At 36.1% G+C, this 27,481-nt stretch overlaps 1 protein-coding gene across 1 annotated transcript in view; it reads left to right on the forward strand.

Moving 5' to 3' along the window:
• Window positions 1–25,832, forward strand: part of ENPP3 (ectonucleotide pyrophosphatase/phosphodiesterase 3) — a 36,777-nt gene extending 10,945 nt beyond the window's left edge. The window contains exons 7-25 of the mRNA XM_058836920.1: window positions 1,344–1,423; window positions 1,990–2,109; window positions 3,484–3,593; window positions 4,848–4,913; window positions 5,882–5,954; window positions 6,421–6,529; window positions 6,679–6,807; window positions 8,216–8,247; window positions 10,967–11,094; window positions 12,002–12,068; window positions 13,482–13,569; window positions 14,118–14,290; window positions 14,402–14,456; window positions 15,199–15,353; window positions 18,782–18,917; window positions 19,425–19,502; window positions 20,856–20,988; window positions 22,537–22,693; window positions 24,014–25,832. Of these exons, the coding sequence (XP_058692903.1) occupies window positions 1,344–1,423; window positions 1,990–2,109; window positions 3,484–3,593; window positions 4,848–4,913; window positions 5,882–5,954; window positions 6,421–6,529; window positions 6,679–6,807; window positions 8,216–8,247; window positions 10,967–11,094; window positions 12,002–12,068; window positions 13,482–13,569; window positions 14,118–14,290; window positions 14,402–14,456; window positions 15,199–15,353; window positions 18,782–18,917; window positions 19,425–19,502; window positions 20,856–20,988; window positions 22,537–22,693; window positions 24,014–24,181 (2,057 nt within the window). The 3' untranslated portion in view covers window positions 24,182–25,832. The remainder of the gene's footprint in view (window positions 1–1,343; window positions 1,424–1,989; window positions 2,110–3,483; window positions 3,594–4,847; window positions 4,914–5,881; window positions 5,955–6,420; window positions 6,530–6,678; window positions 6,808–8,215; window positions 8,248–10,966; window positions 11,095–12,001; window positions 12,069–13,481; window positions 13,570–14,117; window positions 14,291–14,401; window positions 14,457–15,198; window positions 15,354–18,781; window positions 18,918–19,424; window positions 19,503–20,855; window positions 20,989–22,536; window positions 22,694–24,013) is intronic.
• The last annotated feature ends 1,649 nt before the right edge of the window (window positions 25,833–27,481 follow it).

The raw sequence follows: 27,481 nt of genomic DNA on the forward strand, positions 1-27,481 counted from the left end.
GTTGATTTGTAGCATAAAATATTTCCTTTCTATTAACTCCTTTAACCTAGAACTTTCAGTAAAGGTAATCAAGCCTATAGAATATGTACACTATGAATATAGATCCTTTATTGTGCAAGAGAAATCCACAGAAAATTTTGCCAATTTTCTCCTATCTTTCAATTATTCTTCCATTCTTCAAACACTCTTTAAACCTTTTTGGTGTTTTTTCTGTATGACATTGGAACAGTTGAAATATTTCTCTTTTTCATTGTTTCGGTTGCTTAGTTAAAATCGGCTTTTCTGTTCTTTGACTGAAATACACTACATCAGTGAATAAAGTGTGTTTGAGCATGAATCAAATAATCATCTTAATATAGAACTTTGTCCATGTCAGTTAGATGTAAAAACATCTTTAAGACATCTTCCAGTCTTCACATATTTGTTTTGTGGGTAAATAAATTGAATGTTACAGTGGTTTTAGACATTACAGATGTTTGTGTGCTGAGTCCTTTTGATAAATGAAAAATCACACAATGTTTGGAGATACAGGTAGGACACCCGGGGTGGATTCACTCCAGGGCAGAACACCCGCATTTAGACATATTCTTGGCGATATCTGCATGTGAGATGATTATATGCTCATTGAAGTCAGTGCCTTTATATTTAATATAGTCTACACAGCACAGTGCAAGAGCCTAGAGAGCAAGTCAGCTCAATCAACAGACAGAGGGTGCCACAGGACAAATTGTTGCGCTAATCTGTGTTTTTGGTATGCTTCAGAGTGCCAAGGCCTTCAGCAGCTGTGTCAAGAGAACACAGATCTCAAAATGATTTGCATCAAAACTGCCAGCTTCCATGCAGATGTCACAGACATCAGAGGGTTTCTCAAACAGCACCCGACTCCAGTGTTTAAGCAACTGAGTCCTTCCCTGTTTGTCACCCATCAGCTCTGCAGGATATCTTGTTTGTTCTGACCTCAGGCTTCAGTCTCATTGCATAAACGTGCATAGCAAGACCATTTCGGATCTCAGAAGTATCTGAGAAATTTATTTGGATTGGCAGACAGGATGGAGGAGGAACATCTGAAGGCCAGACAGGATCATTAAAGATTTCTCAAAGAACCTTAGGCCTCTAGGTTTTAGGCAGCTGATTTGGGTGTCCAGGTCCACTGACTGCAATGGGACAGTAGGCTTAGCTCACAAGGAGACACCAGGACTGGATGAGTCTTGTTTTGGAGTGACATTTCTCCATCTAAAATCACAGCAACTGATGGTGGTGATTTTTGTTTGTTTTTAAGACTGTTAGTTTTCAATTACAAAGAAATGTTAGAAAATATATATTAATACCCTGATCTGTTGCAGAAACATGTGGCACACATTCAAAATACATGAGAGCTGTTTACCCCACAAAAACCTTCCCAAACCACTACACTATTGTCACAGTAAGTAAGAATTTTTGTTTTTCCTTTTCATTATCTGGATAACACAGAAAGGATTTTGTGGTGCTTGTCTTTTTGTCGGACATGGGAACTCAAGCTTTAGATATAAGAGAGAGATAGAGATGCTGAGATGGTACATACAGGCGTGATCTGTGTGTACATGTGACATGTTGTGCTATCTGTCCCTGGCCTGTGAGCCTGTTATTCCTGATCCTTGTCAGTTTAATTGGATACGGGTGAGCATGGGTGAGGACACAGCCTTTTGATGATAGTGTTTGTTAGGGTGGGTTTGGCAGCTGACATGCAGCCACGTGACATACAGAGTACTTAATCTATAGCACATCAGGTTTTAATTGGGTTGGCAAGGAAATATTGGGCTGGAAAGGAAAAGGGAATTTGATGGGCATGCTGAATTCGTTGGCAGGAAGATGATCTGTGTGCATTGAGAAAGCGTTTCTAAGATAAAACAGTTCTTTCAAAATTGCACACTGTACAGGTGTGCATTGAAACATTAGGTTCCATTTGATTTCAGGACTAAGCATTTTATTTTGTTTATTCTCATTTTACAGGGATTGTATCCAGAGTCTCACGGTATCATTGATAACAACATGTATGATGTAAACTTGAATGCTCATTTCTCACTTTCAGGGGAGGAAAAATTCAAACCTGAATGGTGGAAAGGGCAACCAGTAGGTTTGTTTGTCATATGCTATTTAAGTCCAGAGTGCTTTGTGTCATACATAAAACAAAAAGGGAATAAAATTAAAAACGGTCTGATATATTTGCAGAAAGTACTAGATAACATGTAGGCTTCATATTATAGTCTGCCTACAAAATAGTTTGCTTGTTATGAAAGTAAAAGTTCTCTTAAAATGTTAATTTTCACTTAATATGGCAGCTAATAAAAAAAGACTGAAATATTTAATCTAGTCCTGGACAGGATTTCTTGCCACAGGAAGCCACAGTAAATTATCAGTATGGTATGATTTTGGGGTACTTTTTTGCTTGTCTTTTGATGACTTGCTACAAAATGAAAATGGTTTCCAAATTACCTCTATTTACACATACCTATTTGCAAATGTCCAGGCATTTGAAAGCAAGGAAGGGAGTAGCAAAGAGCTTAATTTCTGAAAAAAAAAAAAGTCAATTCTATATAACATATAGCACATTTCATAGCAACTCCAAATTGTACTTATGGTTATGATTAATATTAATTTCCTAGAAAAATTAAGCTCTAATAATGGTACTGAAATAAACCCCAGATATATGCAATATGTAGTATACTTACTTAATATACCCTTATATATGTGTGTCTGTGTGATAATATTTATAATATACTCAAGTACCCAGATTTTGGTGCTGTTTCTTTTTTCATGAAGGAATCCGTCAGGTTTGTAACACAACCACAACTTTTAGGATTAATAGAAGTATGCCCTTTTATAATAAAATCATATAATTAAAACCTATATCTGAGGTAGAAACAGATACAAAACAAAATGAAACTAATGGAATAGAATATTTCAGTTGGAATAGACTTACAGTTATCATCTAGCCCAGCTGCCTGAACAGCTCAGGGCTGGCCAATCATTAGATCACATTTTTAAGCTTGTTGTCCAAATGCCTCATAAGCACTGACAGGCATAAGGTAGCAACAACCTCTTTAGGAAGCCTAAAGTTCCAGTTGTTTGACACTGGATGGGTAATAAAAAGTTTCCTAATTTCAAGTCTGAGTATCCCTAAGGAGCTTCTTCCATCTTTTTGATCCTGGTGGCCTTTTTCCTGGAAAAAGGATCATTGCCCATTGCCATTTATGGAAATGCCTATATATGTTTTTTTTCTGTGCTGGGACTATTCAAGAAATGACAACACCATGGTTTCCATCTACTAATTTTCTTCAGAATGTGCATGTAGAAAACAAAACTTCAGATCAGATATGGTCATTAGGTAACTGTGATGTGTGAAAGGAGAAGGAAAATATTATGTTTGCAGCACAGATTTCTACTTTTGTGATCTGAAGTCCTCCAATGGTGACAAAATACAATTTGTTTGTATCTTTACCGAAGGTCTGGCTGACAGCAATGTACCAAAATCTGAAAGCAGGCACCTTCTTTTGGCCAGGCTCTGACGTTCCAATTGAGGGAAAGTACCCTACCTTGTACACCATATACAACGGGTAAGATTTGATAGGGCTTGTAGTAAATTCCTGCAGTTTACTCCAAAAATCCAGACTGCTATTTGACAGCTGAAAGAAATGAAATACAAGATTTTTAAACAAGTCTGACAGATAAGTGCCATGTGACATTGTCCCATTTACGTCATGGAATCACTAAAAATACTTGAAGTTTTCAAAACCTTTCATAATATCAATAGATATTATATAGCACTTTAAAAATACTTTCACTTGAGAATAAGTTTACAGATAACCTATACCCTAAGAAAACAAACACAAACTAAGAAGCCACGGCAAGAGGTTATGGGGGACAAAACTTACTGAGAAGAGAGTGCTGGATAGGGAAGCTACTGAAGGAAGAGGGGCTCTAAATCTCCTCTGCTCTTGTTTGCATGTTTGATAATGTGCACACAGCTGTTGAATCATAGTTCTTGTATGTTTTTTCTAAGTAATTCAAAGGTTACACATGTGAAGTACCAATTGCCTTCATAGTTTTGGTGGCATTATTTTTGTTGTGTTTTTTTGTTTGTTTGTTTGTGTTTCTTGCAGTTTATTTCTTTCTTTTGCTAAGGAAGGTGTTGATATTAGTAAATTATTTCTAAATTTCTGATGATTTTGATGATTGCAGTGTACCTCCCATGATTCTTCACATTTAGAAAGATAATCTGAAACAAGCAGAGAACCATAAGACTCTATAAATAACAGACTTAGCAGTGATGTGTAGGCTTGGTACTCAGAAAACACCTGAGAACTGTAAGTAACTAGCATACAGCTTGTGCATGACTTTGAGGGAAAGCAGAGCTATTTAATGGATGAATTCTTTCATAGGAAACAAAGCATGACCTCACAAGGACTTTGATGGGATTATTACTTACTTTTAAAATATGCAAGTCCAAAGCTTATACATGCTGGAAAGAACAAAAATTATTCTAACTTGCATTTCAGGTTTATTTCCTGTACTTAAAATAACTTTTTTTTCATGTATTTTTAAATATATGAGTAGTTCCACCAGCACAGGTTTGTGTTTGCAAAATCAGGTTCTGTCTAACTTACCACTTAAAGTGACTTACATTCAGTTAAAAATAAGAGTAATAAAATTAGTTGCTATACCTTGTGAAAATGCATAATTCTTTGTTCCAGATCTGTGACTTTAATATACGACTAGAGTATGGACACTTTCTCTGTATCTAGGAAATAGAACTGCTAGTCAGAAAGTCTTATTAACATCATATCTTCTTTTATTTTTTTTCTTTTCAGTTCGTTTCCATACGAAGAGAGGATTTCAGGAATACTGAAATGGCTTGATAATGCCCAACCTGAGAGGTAACACTTTGTAATATCTACCCGCTTTGTGAAACTATAGCATACAAAGGTTTTAATGCCTAGCAACTGGAATTTCTGCTGGTGTTCGTGAAACATGAATCTTCCTCACAATTTCAAATGATTATTTGCTGAATTTAAGCCTGTTCTATATCTTATCATAATTATGATAAGACTGTAGGTCTTTAAAAAAAGTGAGATTTTTTAAAAAGATTAAAAAGTGAACATGTATCTGAACAGGATGTACTGTTGTATGAGTTTTATTTGATTGTTGTGACTGTTTTCTTGGTGTGTGGCCTGTAGGAAACATTGAATATTCAGTTTCTAGTCTTAGTATATGGATGAAAGATTTTATATGAAGGCTATTGTACAAGAAAGGTTAAACACATGAAAGTAATTGCAGTAAGCAATTCAGGATGAAAAGTAAATGTCAGTGCTGATTGTGGTGTTAACTTTAATTTTTAATTTTTACTTTAATTTTAACTTTAACTTTTAATTTTTTGTTAACTTTAATTAACTTTAATTAAATAGTTAATATGACAATTTGTTAATAAAGTCCTAATGCATTTGCAGTTAGGAGATGCTCTCCAGAGTCTCTCACTACTTAGTCAGGAAGAGGCCTTTTGGATGGTAATTCCATTTACATCTCAAAAAGAATTGTTTGCTCTGGTGTCTGAGATCTCGAATTTTTCCAGTGATTTATGGTTACCTGTTAAAGACACTGGATATTGTTTCTGAAATTGTAACTTCAAAGACCCCATGTTGATTAATTACAAAACTCAGAGGAAGTTGAATGATTATATTTGCTCTATGGACTGCTATCAAGGTTTAAAGAGGTTATTAATAATTCCTTTTAAAATTTAATATTAATATAATTTAATATTGCTTTTTTTTTTTCTAATCAAAGTGATGATTTAGATGCTACCTCTAAATTCTCATTATGTTCCATTCTTATTTATTTCTAACTCAAGGCCTGATATATACACTTTATATATTGAGGAACCAGATTCTTCTGGACATTCATTTGGACCAGTTAGTGCTGGTGTAAGTAGTTTCTATATTTTTCTTATACTTAATTGCACTAAAAATGTTGTTGTATTATGAACTTAACCAGTTTATAGACGTGAAAATGACAGTAGATGAAAAATTGCCATTGACTGCTTTATGACTTTTTGTTAAGAACTTTTGCTTGTGGTTGAGTCTATGTCATGATTCCCACACTGTGTGTGAATCAAAGGAACCATAAACCAAACAGACTTGCAGAAAATAATTTCATATCATACTATGAGAAAAAATATTAATATTTATATTTAGACTGAACTTTAATTATATTACTATGTGATATTTAGAAGCATGCGGCCTGGAAAATCTTCAGAGCTGTCTTTTATTTATTCCTACACTGTACTTCAATGTTTGTTAATTTGTAACCTAAAAGTGTTACCTTTTTATTTGCATGAAGGCAAAAAGTTCAACTTTTGAGGATCTTAGATTTAACTGGTTTGTCTTACAGGTAATCAAAGCCTTACAAGCAGCAGATCAAGCACTGGGCATGCTCATGGATGGACTTAAGCAAAGAAACCTGCACACGTGTGTAAACCTCATTGTTTTAGCTGATCATGGTAATGTATATACTTCTTTTTTCAATTTAATTTTGCCAAGTCACTGTTTTGTTCCTCTGTGAAATATGTGGGTTTAGTAGTGTTAATCCATTTTATAAATCACTTTATCTTGCCATATGAAAAAGAACTGTTTCTATGTTGCCCTTCAGGGATGGAGAAGACCTACTGCGAACAGTTTGAATACATGACTAATTACTTCAAAAAGGTGGATTTCTACTTATATGCTGGGCCTGCAGCTCGCATTCGAGCACAGAATGTTCCACAGGACTATTTTACCTGTAAGTGTGGACCAACCCTGGGATTAAACAATAACATAGCAATAAATAAATAAATAAATAAATAAATAAATAAATAAATAAAACCCCAAACAAATGAAATTTAAGAAAAGGAAATGGATGATCAGTAGTAATCAGAAGTATGAGCAGCTTTCCGCTTCCCTTAACTTGGCTTCAACATCCATGGAGGTTGTTTGGGGTATTTTTTTCAAGAATGACCACTTTAGATGAAACTGAAGGTTCAAAAAAATGTTGCAGACCCTAATTTGTATTTTCTTGGAAATATGAAGTAAAGGTAGCATTTTTTTTTTTTTTTTAACTGGAATTCAGGTCTTTCATAAATGCATTGCACTTCACAGATTTCTTGTGCAACACTGGCAGAGTCAGTCTTTTTGAAGCAATGAATATTTGTGTGTGTACAAAGTTACAGAATCTGAACCTTAGCACAGTGGAATCTAAGCCTTGGTTAAGCCCTTTAGCTAGTATCTCAAAAGAACAGAAAATTGAAAGCATGTGAGCTAACTCTGACTTAAAGTAGATACTATGCTACCAGACTGGAAAAAAATAATCTCAGAACCTTCTGTATCAGGAAAAAGAATTGAGATAAAATCAAGGAAATGCTCTATGCATTGACTTCAAAGAATTTGTAAAGTATTGTAAAAGGCATAGGTATTGCCGGTCAAAAATAAGACCTGGGATCCCATTGAACTTTTTATTCATATTTTCTGATTGTACTTCTACTTGAAGGAACAACATTTATATGACATAAAGCAGACTTTTATTGATTTAAGTCAGACAAAAGTAGAGTAATGAGCTGAGGAAAGAATAGTCATGGTTTTTCTGTGTCTCAATAAAATTGTTGACTCATTTCCTCTAATAGTCTTAGATTTTCTGTAGGAATTTTTCTTCCATGAAGTGCTCAGATTTGCTTTTTAGAAAGTTAATGTCAAATGGTTAAATCACTCTTTCAAAATGTGCAAGGTGAAAATACCAAGATAGACTGAAATTTCCATTGTGACTGTTGCTGGAAGCAAAATACAAAACAACAGCTCCAGGTCCTGTTCAATGTAAAAAAGGTTATACTTCAAACAGGGGGTAGATAAGAGAAAAAACCTCAGGTCTGATGATCTGTCAGCTGTAGGTGTAGGCATTCATCACCATGGCAGTTTTCTATGGTCTGTCCTGATCTATCCAAAGTTGTAGTGTTCTAGTTACTTTCATAGGCACACTCACAGGCACTGACCATTGGAAACATAACATTCCTACCCGTGGAAGGGTATCGTTGCCACAGTCTTCACAAGTTAATAAAGAAAATCAACTTTATAGACAAAAAGCATGTTTGAGTTTTTCTCACGAGGCTTTGTCCTTTAGCCATTCTAATGCACATTAATTCATCTTTTCTTTTTAACAGTTGACTCAGAAGAAATCGTTAAAAACCTCACAGTGAGTAAATATTCTCATAACTTTTACTCATAGCTACTCCTGATAGGAATCTGAAGAAAAAAAACAAGTTTGTAAAAGAAATTAGACTATGGTGACAGTTTAAATAGTGTACTGACTCCAGTTTGCCATGGGAGGCAGTTCTGGAAGTTGTCCAAAGATGATGCACAAAGGTTTGCCATAGGGGATCTCTGTTCAGAGAAAATTTTTCTTTACTTCATTTTGAAAGCGAAGTGGCTGACTTCAGGGGCAGAAACTAGGGCTTATCTTCATAATAGAAGAGAATACAGCAGAGAGATGCTTTAGACAATAGGCATCTGCTAGCACTGGAACACAAGTGGTGCACTCAGCTAGGCTAAAGTAACTCTTCCACACAACAGATAATGACATTGTAGAGCACATTGCCATGAAGTGTTGTAGAGGCTGGAAATATAAGTAGGAGGGGAGGATTTTAGACACATTAATGCAGGACAGACCTGTAAGGGCTTTTAGACCTGATCCACAAGGAACATCTGACTTAAAAAGCCTCTGAAGCCTAGAAGAAACTAAGCAGGTATTAGAAAGAAACTTAATTCAATACCTGGCTTGTTCTTACACAAGATTCTGATTCTGGAAATTTTAGAGATCTGATTTGAAACAGACTGTTAGGCAAGATGGGCACTATCTTAGGGTCTTCTGATATATCACTGAAATAGTTGCAGTGCTTTTATGTATGCACCACGACAGGGCCCCGTACTGGTGACTCAGCTTGGAATTGAGCCTTGCTGAATGGATGTAGCACTTGAGGGCAGATCCAAGTTTGCCTGTGTCTCCCATGTGGGGTACACTTTGACACCTGGGTTCTGAAGGATGCAAACAAAGAACTGCAGAACAGAGTGAAAACCAAAGGAAAAACAAACTCATTTCTTTTACTGAAAGGTGATGTGACAGTGCATGGTTCTTTCCTTATACTTTATTATTAGACAGGTAATTCACTACCCCCCTCCCCCTTTTTTTTTTTTTTTTTTTTGGTAGTGTTCCAGATATACATTAATACGTGTGGGATGAATGTGCTGGACAAACTGCAAAACTTGTAGGGCAGTTGTCTTTTTTGTGTTTCTTTCCTTTTACAATTTTCAGTGTTTCAAACATTTAAACTGCTTGCTCTCAGTGTGCTGTCAGCACTTCCTATTCTTTTCCTCATTGCCAGCTTGTTTTCTATTCTGTGACTTGTCCTGGGCTAAGCAGTGGACAGGTGTTGTGGTACATTTAGAAAAATGCTCTCAGTTTGTAAAAATCCTGGTTTCCCAAATGGATAGGTTTCTGATAAATCACCGCTAGAGGCCTCCCTGTAATCTGCTGGACATGCAGGAGTAGGATCAATGGCTTCAAATAGCTGAAAGAGCTTTCTCAGTACTACCCCTACCTCACTGTATGATGTGGAGTCTGTCTCATCAAAATCATTGGTATGAGGGGAATATTACCATTTGCATGAAGTTCTCAACCTCAGCTGAAACTGCTACTGTTAATAGTCACAGAGATGTGGGATCTTGTGCCTTAAGGTAGCAGCCTGGTATCAGGATGTGTCCTCTTTCCTTTTCTCTTCATAATTGGTTGGTGTATTTTGTCCCTGTCAGGTTATTAGAATGAGGGGTTTTTGCAGAGAAGGGAGTTGTGTGTTGTCTATTAATTTTTAATAAATAGACATAAGCCATATGCTGATTTCCTCTATTTTTCCTTTTAATTAGACCTTTTCTTCCAGGCTAGCAAACACATTGAATCCTTATTTTTCATGTTCCTGGATTCCTCTGTTCTTCTTTCATGACTACTGAGGCGCAGTCTCTGTCATGTCCCATGTTTAATCTGTATCCTCTGAAGAGCATACAACTCTAGTAATTAGAAGTGAATATGTCAGACCAGAATCCAAGCATGGTGTGGTAAAACAGTAAACAGTAAAACACTTCTGTGGCCTACCCAGCTTCCTAGCAGCTCTTTCCTTTGCATTTTAGATATTCTGGGTTATCCCAGTGCTGGATTCCTGATCAGGAACAACACTTCTGAAACTTTGCCATGATGATTGCAGCCAGCTGGAATGGCTTCTAATGGCCATATATAGTTAAGTCTTTGCAGCATGTCATGTGGTTATGATTAGGCTCACAATTCCAAGCTCTTCCATGGCACGCCTGCTAATGCAGCAGTTATATGAACACATTAAATGTGGGTATAAAAGCTAACACCTTTAGCTAACAGCTGAGCAATGGGCATTTACATGTTCAGGCTTGCAGCTAAAACCCTAGACTGTGCTATATTGTGTATACTTGGCTTGCTTTGTTATTTATTGAATGGTAAAGTGACAGAAGGTGGCAGAAATAAACTGCCAGGGAACTTTCTCTTGTGAGTGTAGTCTTACCAACTAGATGTCAATGACATTAGTATAGAAATATAGACTAAACAGTTCTGCTGAGTGTCTTTAAGTCTTAGATATACTTTCACCACAGTGTTTGTGGACTTGATATGCAAACTGTATGCAGTCTATTTTCAAAGAGCTCCAAAAAAGTGTCACTTTTCCTTGCGTTGCTTCTGGGGCCAAAAATGACATCTGCAGGTCATCCAAGAAGCTATCTGGGAATAATGGGCTTTGTGCTTGCGTTCCTATCACTAAGATATTTGTGATAATTTTGAATGATGGCCAGTTTTTTGAAACTGAGTGAAATTTGTGACTGGACTCTTTCCTCTTGTACAGTGCAGAAAATCCCCTCAGCACTTCAAGCCCTACCTGACCCCTGACTTGCCCAAACGATTCCATTATGCTAACAACATTCGAATTGACAAAGTTCATCTTTTGGTGGATCGACAGTGGCTGGTAGCGAGGTAACATAATTTGCATGATTGTTATGCTGGTTTTTTCATCTCACTCTTGTTCCCTTAATTTCCTTCACAGATGCTTCATTTCCTGTTTTGCTTTAGACTTGTTACATTTCCATTTTTGTTACAGTTGAAATCATTCTATGTGTAAAAAGGAAACGTGTTTTTTTTGGTGTAATCAAATAATTGTCCAGGACATACAAAAATAAATGTGTACTGGAAAAAAAATCTTAAAATCACCCTATTTAAACTGTGTTCAAATTTCTTGGGCCTCTGAAAACAGGATACCTACACTTGACAACTGTGGATTGAATTGGTCTGGGGTGACTATCTGTTTTTCCATGTGTTGTAGCAATAGGTAGATAGAAATAAGTGTTAGTCTCTGTCAGAATATTCTGTTGAGCTGTTAATTCTATAACCCATCCCCACATTATCCATGTCTCTTCACCCTTCAGAATCCATGATGAAAATGCACTATCTTGTAAGGCAAAATCCCTTGCAGTCTTATTTATATTATTCCATGGAGACTAACAGCAGAGTTCTACCATTGTAAGTTTTCTGTTAAAATGCCAAAGAACATAACTCATAATTCTTCCAAAACAGATTACACTTGCTCTGCAACCTGTAGCTAGGTAGAGCCCTCAGTTCAAAAATAGCCATTTTTTTCCATTTGATTTGTAAATATTGTTTCACTGTACATTCATAGACAGCTAGGATAATTTAGTACTGTCCATAGCAATTTCTGTTAAGGGAGAAAGAGGTCTTTGAAAGAATGAACACTATGATGAACCATAAATACTGCAATATGATGGCAGAGTCAGTTCTCAAGGATTGATCAAGTCTGTGAGCCACAATGACTAAGTGCTTCTTTTTGTGTCATTTTTACTTACACTCTATGATGGTTTCTCTTTAGGGCTGAAAGTTTCAGTTCTTGTGGTGGAGGTGACCATGGCTATAACAATGAATTTAAAAGTATGGAGGTAAGATGATTTCTATTTTATTCTATTCTTGCACTTTCTTATATACAAAATCATGATGTGCCAGGTACATCACCGGAATACAGAACAATGATAATTTTTACAGTGAGCATTTTCTTTTCTGGCCATAAGACATATAAACTGTTAATACAATACTAGCTCCAAATATTTGTATTGCCTTTCATGGATGTGTGCAAGGCCTGTTTCTTTGGGGTCCTGTAGTAAAAACAGTCTGGACGTACCTGCTTGGAGACTGGTAGACCAGGTGTATCATGTTTAGCTACAGGACACTGAATTCTTTTGTTCTTTCATTCTTCCATGTAGACAATGACTGAAAAATCTCCATAGGCTCTAGGAGTTAATCTGAGCATCTGAATGCTCAAATAAACTAAATCTCATTGTCTCTGCTTATCTTACAAGAGTTAATCATAGCACCAGAACAAAAAAAGTAATTAGCTATATTATATGCTATTATAGCCTGGGTTGCAGTTTCATCTCATTTTCACTTCTGGTTATAGTGAAAATACTTTGAGGTCATGAGCGAGCTTTTGGTTTTTCATGTACCTTCTGTGATGTGAACCTTTAACTAAGGTCAAGCATGCCACTCTAAGTCACATATTCTCAGCTTGAGAATCATATAATTTCAGATCTTTACAACTATGTTAAAACCAAATGTCAGTGATCAGAATTATGCTGAATGCTTGTATGGAAAAAAGGTAAATCCTGGTTACCATGGAAACCTTAATAAGAGATAACCTCACACAGGTGCCACAACTGATGCTTTCTTTTTCTTTTTCTTTTTTTTTTTTGTTTTTTTTTTTTCTTGTTTTTTTAAGAAAGGAGAAAAGCATCATCTTTCTATAATAAATTGAAAATTCTTTTTCTGTTATGGACACATAATATTATTTTATAACAGATCATTGTCTTGTTAGTCATGTTTCCTGTATCTCCTGGCATAAAGCAGTAGAAACTCCTGTGAGACTGTAGATAGTATCAGTGTTCTGCCACAAGGCTCGCAGACTCCAGAAGGGCTGCTCAGCACTACTTTGTGCCATTGGTGGTACAGATACAGGTCTCTGCTGAGTTTGGAATGGGCCTCTGCAGTTTTCTGCTCCTTGTTTTAACCATGGCCGTAGGCTCTTAAGTGCCCCAAAGACTTCAGAGTGCAACGGATATTTAAAAAACACCCCAAAACCAAATAAGATTCAAATATAGTTTAAAATATCATGCTAAATGAATTTTTGCTTTGCATTTTTCTTCAAATTATGTGCAATGGCAGAAATTTGCCTTTCTTAGCAAAATAATCCTGTATTTTTAACTTCTGTGACTGTGAAAATACTATATTTTGTTCCATTGTCCCAGTTTTCATAAAGTGCAACTGAATTGGTTTTGACTTTGGATTCCTTTACAATTCAGGCTATATTCTTAGCATATGGACCAAGCTTTAAAGAGAAAACAGAAGTGGATGCTTTTGAAAACATTGAGGTTTACAACCTTATGTGTGGTGAGTAGAAACAATCCAGTACTTTAGGTGATAAAGTTTTAGTACTTTCAAATACCAGTGTTGTAAGAGCTAAAAGGAGCATAGCTAAATATTGAATTAATTCAAAACCAACTCTTAGTCCTTCTTTACACTGCTAAGAAATTGACTTCCTGAAGTTGTTCTGCTTTGAAGATTTTTTTTCTGAGTGCAGAAGAATTTCCACTAAAGAATCAGAGGGAACAGCACCTGCCACGTGGGTTTGCTGTCAAACTGATGCCTGTGGAATTGTGGATAAGAATCTTTCAGAGAGTAACTGCTTTTGCTCATAACTTAGGATGTGCCATTACAGTCCTAGCAGTGTGCAATTAGGAAGCATGTGCTTCAGAAAATATGAACTACAACATCACACAAAAATGCAATAGGCTACTAGGTTTCACAATGTGATGCACTTGCAATAACGTTTATACTTTGCAATAAACCGTCTAATCCTGTGAATGTTATGACAATGTATAAAACTTAAATTAAAATACTGTTTAATACATGTTTACAAATTTCAAACATTTCAACAGATTTGCTGCATATAACACCAGCAGAAAACAATGGAACACATGGCAGCTTGAATCACCTCTTAAAGAAACCTTTCTACAATCCTTCACATCCAAAGGAAGTCTCGTCTCCCTCTTTATGTCCAGTTTCCACTCTGACTCCTGCAGACGACCTGGGATGCAATTGTATGCAAAATGTAAATGGGGGTTTCTGTCATCTTTTAATCATTTTTGTCAAGTGTGTTTTGTTTCTTTGGTTTTTTTCAGAACAATGGACTAATTTTGAATGATTCTCTTATTTTTTACAGATGTCAGCACAAGAAGTACAACTAAACAAGAGGTTAAATCTCACCACAGAAGAAAGTAAGTAGCAAAAAATGAAAAGGACAACAGTGTTTTGAAATCTACACCTGGTTTATATTTTACGTCACTGGTTGCAGTGGGAATTTTTGCAATGTTAATTACAACCGAAAGTGAAGGAGGAAAATCAGATCAGAAACCTATTTTTTTTTTCCTTCACATTTCTTTAAAAATGGTAAGAGACTCTGTTATAGCAACATGTATTTATAGGAATAGGGTCTGAACCCCTTAAAATTTGTGAAAAAAATGTACAGATTTCAGTGGTCTTGAAGAAAATCTGAGCACTGTCAGACTATGTGACACAACTCCTGTTTCTTACCCTCTATCCATAACTTTACCTTTCTCTGATCAAAAATTCCCACAGGTACTTCTTTCTGCTTTTTTTTCTGAGGTTTCTGGAAATTTTGGGAAACATTGTAGTGCCTCCTAGTCAAATAAAATGTAAATTTAACTACATTAGCAAGATAAATTCAAAATATTTGCATTGGTATGAAATTTCAAAGAAACAAGTATTTTCAAATCTGATATATTATATTGACTTCTGTACATTAAACATAATATGAAAACTATTTTCTACATTTTTTATTCTACTTATAAGCCTAAAGAACCACATGACTAGGTTTACTGTTGGATCTATTTGTATTTGCTAAAGTTTTAATTAATAATTTTTGTCTGCTCTCTTAACCGCTTGTGCCATCCAAAATGTTACAGAAGACTAAATCAATAATTATTATTTAAATTGTAGTAAAGAACGCAAACTTATCTCATTTGCCATATGGGAGACCCAGAGTTCTTCAGGAGAAAAATGTCTACTGCCTCCTTTTCCATCATCAGTATGTGAGTGGATACAGCTATGGTATCTGGATGCCACTGTGGACTGCATACACTGTGAAAAAGCCTGTAGGTTATCAATATCAACTACTCTTAAATACAGGATCTAATGGATTAAAAATATGGTCCATTCATCAGGAACCTTGTTTAATGTCTGGTGGATGTCATGTGACTGAGGCTCTTGTATCTGAAAATGTGTCTTTGATATAATTTAATTTTCAACTATCTTAAATAGAGTTTTGAAAAGTGGGAATGATCATTTGTTAGGGACACAAAAGATATAGGAGAGTAGAGCTGCTGGTGAGCTGGTTCTATTAAGGCTATTCTGTAAAAGGGATATGCTGTCAAGACAATTCTCCATTTGCCTGCCAGTTCCTGTGGAAAAGCAGGCTGTGATTTCCCAAATAAGAAATTTTAAGATTTCCTATGAGTAACATGATCTTTTTCCTATTAAATACCCTTTATGCAGTTCTACATGACAGTTTGCACTAATGCATATTTCTGTATGTTCTTTGCTGTCTGTTGCATGATACAATTTCTGAAAAATGTAATTATAGTTGAATGAACCTCTGAGTGTTCAAGAGTATGTGGACCCAGAATAAATTGTTTGAGTTTTCAGGGTCAGTAAACTAATGGACATTCATGGGCTTACTTCCCCTTATAATTTGATCCTTTTTCTAAGTTGTCTTGGGGAAATACTTTCTATGTTGACTCTTCTGTCTGAAGAGGACTGTTATTGATGTCTATGTGATTTCTTATTTCATCAGTACAGGTATGAGGAAATTATTTTAATCAAATGTATGCTGCTAAAATGATAGTATTTCATAAAGTTTCACTCTATACTGATTCTTCACTATCTTGGTTGAAGGATCATGAATCCAATCCTAAGAAGGCTAAAAGTCATTTAAACAAATGTCCATTTCAACAAGGACTGTTTACATTTCATATTTGAAGATCTGCCCTTAAACCTTGCTATGAAAGTGCATTACCCAAATGAAAAGTAGTTAATTGTGGGCATATTTTTGTCTTCTTTTGCTTTAAAAATATAAAAAAGTCCCACCAGAGATGCAATCTTTTTTATATATTGAGCTTTAAAAAAGCTCAAAAACCCAAATAACTTTTCAGACATTTTCCTTTGTTGAAAAACAAATCCTCAGTTAGCAAAGAATCACAGAATCATAGAAGGTTAAGGGGTTGGAATCAATCTTAAAAATCATTTAATCTCAACCCAGCCCTGCCATGGGCAGAGATACCTCCCGCTAGACCAGTTGCTCAAGGCCTTACCCAACCTAGCTTTGAACACTGCCAGGGATGGGGCATCCACAACCTCCCTGGGCAACCTGCTCCAGTGTCTCACAATTCTCACATGAAAAAATTCCTCCCTAATATCTAACCTAAATTTCCCCCTTTCAATTTGTACCCATTATTCCTTGTCTTATCATGACAGTTCTTGACAAAGAGTCCCTCTCTGGCTTTCCTGTAGGTCCCCTTCAGACACTGGCAGTGTATAAAGGAAGTTCTTGCTCAGCTTATCATCTAAATTAAGAGAAATGCATATTTTGCAGGAGTTTCTTTTAGCAGTTTATGTGACATTGTGGGAAGCAGTGAATGACTGAGACTGAAGTATTGGAGGATAGAGGTGACAGCAGACTTTAATACAATGATCTATATTTTCTGTAAAAAGAGTAGGAAATAATAAATTCCATCTCTAATAGTCAGAGACACAACAGTGAAAGGCTCTGAGTGTAAGAGCTCACACACTGACTTACCTTGCACAGTGAGCTGACATTATGATTTTTTATTGCATGTGCTGATCGAGAGAAATAGGCTTTGTAAATTAAAACACCTGTGGAAGGACAGAAGGATAGAGCTAACACCTTTGATTGTAAGATTTGGCTGCAATACTTGGGAATGACAGAAAGCTGCACTTTCTACTGAATTTTTAGTGCACCCTGGGTTAATTATGTTTGAATGCAGCCTGTGCAGGGCTTTACACTAATTGTAAGACGAGGTATAACTCATCATTATGTAGCTATAAAGAAGGGCTTAAATACCAAACTAGGCAATGCAGGCTGGGCTTTTGCTGGTTTTGTGTGTTTTAGAAGTTTTGAAGCTGTATGAATAGCATACACTTACAGATCATAAATAAAAGATTCAGCATTTTGGTTACTTAGTATTCTCAGGAATAAGGAAAATTTAAGGTTGAAGGACATGTTTTCTTGAGGTTTTATACTCATCTGCCAAGGAGGAGGGCACATTTTCTTGCAAAAGGACAAGCACTTCTGAAGGAGGCTGAATTCGACATAAGAGATCACAGCAGATGCTTAAATTCTGTTATGTAATGCAAATAACTCATGCTTCCTGACATTAATTACTGGCTTATCAAAAAGCAATAATACACATCAATAAGGACAATCCATGATGCAATTGGCACAGCCAATTTTTAGTTTTAACTGCTTCCTTCAGGAAATATTATGATATTTTGACCTGCAATAGGAAGATCCAAATTGGTGATGAGGTATTTTTTTTTTTTCCCCTGACATATTATCTGCTCAGGAGTCAAAGAAAGACTTTTGGTTTTTATATTTCATTCAATGTGGTATATATGTTTTCCATTAATATACAACCTGACCATAATATAACATCTACTTGAATTCTGATAAAAGTAACTAAAGAAATTAAATCAAGGAGTACAAAGAGGCATAAGGAGAATATTCCAGTTCTTTATTTTTGCTTGGTTTTAATTGATCAAAATAAGCAATGTACTGAAAATCAAATTAGATGTTTAACTTCTGTTTACAAAGGTATAATGCAAAATATATTCCAGTCTTACCAAAATGAAAATAAGTTACATGTAAATGAGCATGAAAACAAAAGTTAAACACAAAAAAACAGGTGCTATTGTAAAATTATGAAAAAATGTGTAGAAAAGGTTACAGAAAAAAAAAAAAGAGTGAAGGTTATAGAAAGAATTATAGTCATCAGAATCACTTTTAGCCAGATCTTAGCATGTTAACATGTTTTGGTGAAGTTAGTAAAGGCAGTAAAATGTACTAAATTTACTGTGGATTTCTTGATCTGTAGCTCTTCAGCAGCACAGATTCTTATGGAGACTGCATTCTCAGATGTCAAGATGAGGTGATGGTGTCATTTTTATATACTAGCTGCTTTCCAGGAGGATGTGACATTGAGTTTGTGTTTCCAGAAATATGTAAAAGTGACAAATGAGTCAAATGTGAAACCTGTTTTTGTCTAAGGTATAACCTTATTTTGCTGCTACAATTTTACATGGTGCATACGGATTTCCCTGAATTACCTAAAAACAGAAGTAGAAGAAAAACACTACCCAGAAAACATTAGTGTCCATTACTTGCATTGACCTGATTCACTATGAAAATAGGGGAAGATTCAATCAAGTCCATTCTAGAAAGTTAAAACCATACAAAGCATTGGCTTAGCCACAGCCGTGGGTGTAAGATTTTTTTTCCTTTTCACAGGAAAACACATCTCCTCTTCCTCCCACTGTTTCAGACTGTCTGCGGCCTGATGTTAGAATCCCCGTTGCTTGGAGCCAAAATTGTTCTGACTACCCAGAAGAGCTGAACTTGACCCACAGTTTCCTCTATCCTCCCAGTGAGCATGGTTCTTTTTATAGAGAGACCTTAGAAAGTCTTAATCAGCTGGATGTGGGTTTATGTTTAAACATATACCCAAACACCAAAACAAACTTCTTTGGATCAGCATGTTGGGCAGAAAAAGGTTTCCAGTGTTCACAGACTGACCAAAAGGAGGGCAGCTGCTACTTGTATTTAAATATTTTTGGTTTAGGACATTCAAGGGTTTTTTTTAAAAAATGGAACAACTTGAATGTGGTGAAAACTGGTTGGAATGATGTAAAGGCTTGGAAGGAAAGGCTGTCCCTCTTCCTCTGCATAAATATTTATTTCCTATTTTCAAATTTGATAATTATTATTTATTGAGTAGATTTCTTGAACGAATTTGGAGATATGTTTGCAGTAGAATCACACACTCATGCTCAAATGTAATTGAATTACATGTACCTACAATTTATAGTGACACATGAACCATTTGGTCTTTGTATAGTATTCCATTCACTTATATTTTGGTCTTTTCATATAGATTACAATTCATCTGATTTTGAACAGTATGATGCCTTACTCACCAGCAATATTGTTCCCATGTATAGAGCTTTCAAAGGTAGGTTGCAAAATTTTGATTAAATATGATTAATTTTCTATAATTATTGTTCTGGACTTGATAAAGCTATCACAAAAATTTGAAACATTAATGCATGGCCTGCTGTATATCCAGATTTTTTGAAAATATGCTTAAAACATTTTAAAAGTAGATATTTGAAATTTTATAACACAATTATATGGGTTTTCTTTTCTTTTTCTTTATATGGTCCCATCTAATTTCTGCTTATCTCTGTTTACCTGTTTGCTTTTGAATTTGCTCTTCATCTCCTCTATGTTGTCCTAATATGAAACATTAGCTATGAGACTGTCATAAAAATTTCCCTTGGGAAAATGCTTAAGGTGAATGAAAATGACACTTTTATTTTTTTGGAAATCTGAAGAGAAGACCTCAAGAATATTAATTTTGCAATACTACTTCTATAATAGATGTTTTTATTATGCAAGTGTGGTGAGCTCTTCCTATTCAGCCTGACTCGCATTTGTTTGTAATCATTGATAAGAAATTCTCTATAACTGCTTATGATCCCATTTTACTCTTAGGCCTAGGCTTATTTTCTTAGAAAATGCATAAAAAGAGGAATTATGTAAGGAAAAAGTTGGAAACAATCTGATTATGTAACTACCTTTCTAATACATTCAGACCTCATTTATCCATTCACTCATATGAAAAAAACCAGGGATACAGAAGACTTAAATGTTTTTAATCTTCTGAGTAAATCACAGACTGAAAAATCTAATTTTTCAAGGAAAACCGCAAGAATATTCTATATACCATAAACAATCAATAGGAGATGCCCTCGATGCCCCAAACCCATCAGGTTTTTTTGCCATGCCAGTTGAAAATATTTGAATAATCTCAGTAGTTTATATCCTACAAACTGTATTTTCTCGAATGACATCTGTGAAATAAGCCAAATTGTCTAGTGATGTTTGGTAGGAGTTCTGTACAGTTAATCTAACGCTCAGGTGGTGAGTATTCCTCTCACAAAACCATTTTGTCAGTTCCTACTATTTGTCACACTGCAGGCACAGGCAGATCAGGTGGAAATGAAAGACCTCTTATCTGTAGGTTTGTAGCTTCAACTTTAGACTGAATCATTGTCCACTCCAGTATTGCAATTTTCCTTGCAGGACTATAATAGCATTTTCAGCACCTCTTTCAATGGCAGGTGGGAGTACGTCCCTTCTGATGAAATCCAAGTTTTGTGTAACAAAAAGTTGATTTTATGGGCAGTTTAATTCTGAACATTTTTTTTAAAACAAGGTGAAAATAGAAATACGCTATTTTTCTTCAGCAGTGAAATTACTTTCAATTGATATTAATTTTGCTTTTATTTTCTTTTTATGACAGACATATGGGACTATTTCCATAATGTGCTTCTTCAGAAGTATGCTAGAGAAAGGAATGGGGTAAACGTTATCAGTGGACCAGTGTTCGATTACAATTATGATGGCCATTTTGATAGCCCTGATGAAATTAAGCAGTAAGTACATGGAACAGTCAGAAGTCAAACTCTAAATCACTGTGTTTCCACACAAACTATTATTTAAGAAGACCAAGAAACAAGTATCATGGAGAATGCAGTATTCTCTTTGTAATCCTACATCCACTATTACTCATACAACAGGAAATGCTCTTGCAAACAGATACAGGGCCATAGAAGTTGAAGTTCAAGTAAAGAGTAAAAAAGCTGTGCAGTTACATGTGTATCTCTACACACATACACAGGTACAGGCTAGTAACTATTTTACCAAGATTATGCCTAGATTTTAGATTTTGGGCCTCTGCATCAGAAATGCTGGGAGAATATATGACATTTAAACATGCAGGAGACATGCTTAAGCATAATTTTCTCACTTTCATGTTGTGCTCACTCACCTGTTTGTTGTTTTTTCCTATTGTCTCAAACTGATGTGTTTCATCAAAGGTCAGATTTGTGTGTTTGCCTTCACTGAATCACATGACTGGAAATGCAAAATGTAACATTCCCGAGCAGTACCTTTTGCATAACTATGGCTTACACAGCTCACTGCAACATCTGACATATTTATGCATCAGTTATAAATGCCAATTATTTATGTCAGTGAATAAGGATAGAAGGAAATAAAAACAGAATTAGAACAACTTAGATTAGGGAAAATACCTTGTGAGAGTAAGAGCATTTATGGAGTAGAAATGTGCTGGGAAATCTGCACAGCTGAATCTGTCACTGGAGATGTTTTATTCAGGCTAGACTTGACCACATCTGTTAAAAATGGTTTGAGAATGGGAAAATCAGCCTGCCACGTAGTAAGAGGGTGGAAGGGAGGAGAGACTACAACTTCCTTCCTAGCAGAATGCTGTAATACCCAGTTGACCACATAATGCTGCCTCCAGTTTGGAATAAGCATGTTTCAGTCAGCATGGTTAGGCAGTCATACAAAGCAGTATAATAATTTCAGTGATTTTATTTTGTTTTGGTTTTTTTTTTTATTTTTTGAACTAAAAAACTTAGGAAATATTCAGCTCCTTATAGACAAGCGTGACCATGTTTGCAGGATAGTCAGAAAATGGCAGCAAAGACATTTTCAACTGAGTATCCTAAACTGGTTTCTACAGCACACGGCCACAAATCACTGTTCTGGCATTTCTCAATGACAAGGAGACAGAAGCTAATTTTCTCATCACTCTCCTCCAATCCACGTGGTTGAAATTCTTAGCATAATGAAGGGTAAATATGATGCTCTATTCTCAGTCTTCCAGATGTAGAGATCTCTGGCTTTGGCAAAATAGAGTATTGACCATATTAAGCAGTCCTGTTTCAGTGGGACTGCTTGTAGCACACAGAGTAACCCATGTATGTTTGACTGTTCATGAAATAAATGGTGAGGCTGTTTATCCCATCAGATACTTTTTTTCAATTCCAAAAGAAGTTTAAGTCATATAGTATTGGAAGATATATGCTGAGATAAATTCTATAGGTTTCTAATTGCCTCAGTGGTGTTAGTACTTGCTATCTCAGTAAATACCTTAATTAATGTTTGTTTTGTAGGTATGTAAACAATACAAAAATCCCTGTCCCAACCCATTACTATGTGATTCTGACAAGCTGCAAGAACACATCCTATACTCCACTGAACTGCTCAGGGTCCTTGGATGCTTTGTCTTTCATCATTCCTCATAGACCTGACAACTCTGAAAGCTGTGCTGTAAGTATAATTCTATGTTCCTGTGTGCAAATGAACTTTGTGAACTGACTCCCACTGGGATCTAGTCATCCAGGGAATCTTTATCAGCCTGTGAAATTAACTCACTCCCCATGAGCTGGGAGTGAGCTGAGAGTTAAAGCAATCACCAGAAGAGCAAGGAGCTCCAGGAGGGGTAGCTGGAAACTAATGAGCTGATACGAGGCAAGGAAGAAGAAAGGAAGGTGAGATAAGAGGACTAGGAAATGCTGTCACCTGAGAAGGGCTGAGAACAGCAGCACAGGCAGCAGGGAGATGAGATAGGTATCTCATGGAAGGTAGGTATCTTATGGAAGACTGCAGGATAAACTTAATCCAGAAGTATCAGAGGACTTGGAGTGTTATTCCCTTCAGTTGCTAGAAAATTCCTTCAGTTGCTTATTCCACCTCTATGAGAAATTAGACAGCAGGCATTTGGATGGATGGTCCTGCAATTAAAATTCATACTTGAATTAAATAAAATCTCTGCTTACCACTAACAGTGTAACTCCTATGCCTTGTAGCAAACAAAATACATTATCTGAGTGTAACATGTATTGTTGAGGCATTTGAGTTTTTTCTATTCCACAAACTGTGGGTTGCAGAAGGTTCCTAAACTCAGTGTGTATATATTGCACAAGTACGGCTGCACAGACTTCAACTGGTCCTCACAGACTTTAGTTTATTTATAACTTTGAACTCATAACTCCAGACAGGTGCAAGCTTCCCCTACTTGGAAACAACTTCTGTGCTTCCCCATTTGTAGTGTGGATAATCCACAACTTCCCAGTGAGATCTTTTTTGTAGTTGAGGGTTGACTAATTATTAGAATGAATGAGTCACTAAACTTTAGAAATTGAGTGTAATATCTAAAGTTTAGAAGTAAACCCTAAATATCTTTGAAGTTTATATTAATCATGTTTGGCAGTAACATAAATTTAATGGAGCAATTGTGTCAGAAGCAGATATTGTTAATGAAAAAGAAAATTACCATCTGTTTGTAAAAAAAAAAAACCCTTGTAGTAAAAGATCAGAAAATATTTTTGATTGATTAGAAAACATTTCCATTGTTTTCCCCATCTTACCAGCAGCTATTGTTGCTGTCCAGCAATCAAGACTGAGTTCTTGATTCTGTTTAAATGAGAACCCTGAAGGCAAGGCTGTAAAAATGCCTAGGAAAGCCTGAAAGAAGTTTTACCCGCTGGAGGCCTTTAGTCTGTCAAACACTGGTAATTGCCTTACACTGCCACCAAACAACAGAGGGCCTTTTATGTGTTTGAACATTGTTCTTGTTTGTTTTGACAGGAAAATAAGACACTGGCCGAATGGGTTGAAGAAAGAGTTCAGGCTCATTCTGCACGTGTTCGGGATGTGGAGCTGTTAACTGGGCTTGACTTTTACCAGGAAAGAAATGAATCCGTCTCTGAGATCTTGCGGCTAAAGACATTTTTGCCAATATTTCAGACTGAATGATCATCTTTGAAAAAGGGGTCAGTGCTTGGAAGAAAGAAAATTTAAGTGATTTCACTTATTTCCTTGCTTAAGTATGTGGGAGTATTTTTTAAATTTGTGTTTTTCAGTCAAGTTTTTTGTGCCAACAAAATTTGAATAAAAGTTATACATAAAATTATCCAAAGTGAATTGAATCATGGTTGAGCCAGGCTTTCAAAACACAGAATATATTTTTATTATGTAAAAACTAATATATGATATTACTATAAAAATACATGACATTTGTTATTTTATATTATATACATGATACTAGTAGTAATGATTAAACAAAAATGCAAAAGGAACATATTTTATACTACAGAGACACCAGAATTGTAAATAGTATATAAAATACTTGTACAATGGAGCTGAAAAATTAAATAGCTTAAGAGGAGTGTGTGTGGTTTTTCCCTTGTGTTTATCAGAGAGGTTATGGTTCTCTAACACAAGCATGTCCTCAAATGTTCTGAATTTCTCTTTCTCACCCATTAATTCACATGGAAACATATTCAGAGTCACAAAAAGTTTGTATGTAGTGCAAATGATCATCACCTGTCTTTTCCACTTGGATTAATTCATTATGCTAGTAACAAGTGAAGTGAATGAGTTATATTCTTGTACCCTTCAGAAATCTTAAACTATTCTGAACATGAAGAGGTAAAAGAAATTCTCTACACAGAAGTATTTTGTCTTGATATTTGCCTGTATTTGCAATGGTTTACAAATGCTTGGTGATGACGAAATGTTTGTGTCTATTTTTAAATAGATAAATTTGAGATTAGAGCACAGAATTAGTAGTAACATCCAAAATAAATAGTTACTCTTTCTGTAGAGACTTTGTACATAGATACTCTGTAACACTGTGCTGTACAGAGATTATTACTGAGGACAGGTAAATTGGACAAGACAGTGGAAATTCCCAGATTATGCTAACACAAAAATGTCACCCAGTAATAGTGACACCCAATAATAAAAAATGTCACCCGGTAATAAATGTTGAGATGAGCTACTCCGCTACAAATGTTTCTGAGTGCATTTTTGAATAACATGATATTCATGAAAGGAAAACAGCAGAAAATTGACCATTTGATTTATAGGCACAGTGGTGGCATTTTAAAGAAACATGTCAGAGTGTGTTTCAATATGTAAAATTAACTATGGACTGAAGGAGCTATGCCTGTTTAAAGAAGGAAACTTTAAACTTCCAACCTTTCCTGCACAAAAATCCAAACCCACCACAGGGCATTTTTTTCCCCAAGTCCCCAAGATGATCAGTGTATGCCCACACACCAGAGTTTAGCAAAACTGATCTTAAAATCATGATATGGGACCAAAGGGAACATAAAGATTTTTATCTCAGTGAAACCATTACAGCATCACAGAGTTATAGTTGGCCACCCTACAGTGTTGCGACATCTAAGTCTGCCCACCTAAATCAGAGACTTCTGATAAACTGCCCCAATTAAGAACACAACTGTTTTTTTCACTTCATGGTAAATCATACCCTATCTCAAGAAGAAATATCTATGCTCTTACTGTAGAAGAGTGGGACAAAAGAACAGTGATTAAATGTATAAAATAGATTTGGTTTATTTTACTTTGAAATGCTGAGAAATTCAAAAGTTAAAGTAACAACAAATAGAAAACACAAAATAAGCACACTATATTTAATTTAAAAACATAATCCTCCTTTGTTAATCATTCTGCTTTGTCCTAAGATCTAAGAAATTATGCTGTTTCTGAATATTTCAAACTTCTGTTTCCTAGGGGATGTGAGTATAGCTTTCCCAAACTGGAAAACCCTTTTTCTCTGTGTATTTCAGCCAGTTCTGAAACTCCCAAAGCTGAAGTGGAATAGCCACAAATTAATCTGCTGACTGTAAAAGCAGATGTTGCCAAGTCTCAGCTCTCAGAGCCATCTTCCATGTGAGAATTAAAAATGTGAATTCTGTAAAACATGATTTTCCACAGAGCATTATTGAAGCTAAGAAACTGAGTGCTCCTGTAGAGATTGAAAATCTGAGCTCTGGAGAACGTGCTGCTTCCCTCTCTTATGCTTGGGTGCTTTTAACTTTTAGAGTATTAGAACCAAACCTCTAAGCAAATACAGAATCTTGGCACTACCTATACGCAGTCTGTAGCAAGGCAGAGTAATAATGAAAGAAAGTAAGCAAGGGAAGCAGCCTACCCTGCTCCAGAAAAGGCAGAGCAAAGAAAAGCTTAACTGATGCTTTTTCAGGAAGGGTTACTGTTTCCCCAGCACCACACCCTGGCTCTGTGAGACTGTCAACCTTTCTTTTCCACTTAAGATTTATTATTGAGACTGCTGGCTTTTTGTCAGTACCTCCCTGAAGTACCTTCAAAGCTGAGTGCAGACACTGAAGTGGCACAGAATACCCTTTGCCTTGGACATCCTCCCTTAAGGGAAGTAGTGTCAGTGGATATATATAGAAAAGGCTGCTTTTAAAAACCACGTCCTGCACTGGTCCTGCAGTGTTTGTACACAGGATGATGGCATTTTTCATATGCAACATGTGCAATTGTGTTTGTAAGTACGGATTTTTTCCTATCCTTACTGTGCCATTTATGTGAAGTGGGGGAGTTACTACCTCTGGGTGAAAGGCTGTCAATAGGAGGGCAAGCAAATCTTTCATGCCTCTGGATCCAAAGTGTTGAGAAAAGTGGAGGCTCAGAAGTGTCCTCTTAGAGCAGCACTTGCCTCTCCCACCACAATTTCCCTGGGGAGGGAGAAGTGAAGACTACTGGCATGACTTTCCTTACCATAGTCTGAAAGTCGCAGGAAATACAAATCCTTCCCAGACCCTGAAGCATGAACCAAAGAATGGGAGTGTTCTCTGAAGGATGAAAAGTGCTGGCTGGAATTCAAGTTGGTATTAGTCAGGGTCAGGACTTGAGACAGCATTGGGTTTGACATCAACTAGACTTAAAGCAGGAGAAGTGCCAAGGACACCAGTTGCTTATGAATGCACATCAAGGAGACTTGGCTACTGATGTGTCCCTTAAAGCAACCTGCCCACTGTCCAGGAAGCTCAGCCACAGCCTGCTTGGCCTGTAATGGCTGGGAGTTGGAAGGAGAGCGAGTGCTTCCTAAGACTGGCTGCAAAGAAGCGCATTTCTCCAGGTCTAACCCTACATGAGAGAAGCATGACTGGGAGGAAGAGTACTTCGGTTTTCCAGAGGTTTTTAAAGGAAAGACAAAAATTCAGAGCTTTGTTTGGCATCTAGCTTGCCTCTTAACAGTGAGTCAGATTGCTGCCTAAC

This window comes from Poecile atricapillus, chromosome 3 (assembly GCF_030490865.1).
Source record: "Poecile atricapillus isolate bPoeAtr1 chromosome 3, bPoeAtr1.hap1, whole genome shotgun sequence".
In the NCBI taxonomy this organism is placed as follows: domain Eukaryota; kingdom Metazoa; phylum Chordata; class Aves; order Passeriformes; family Paridae; genus Poecile; species Poecile atricapillus.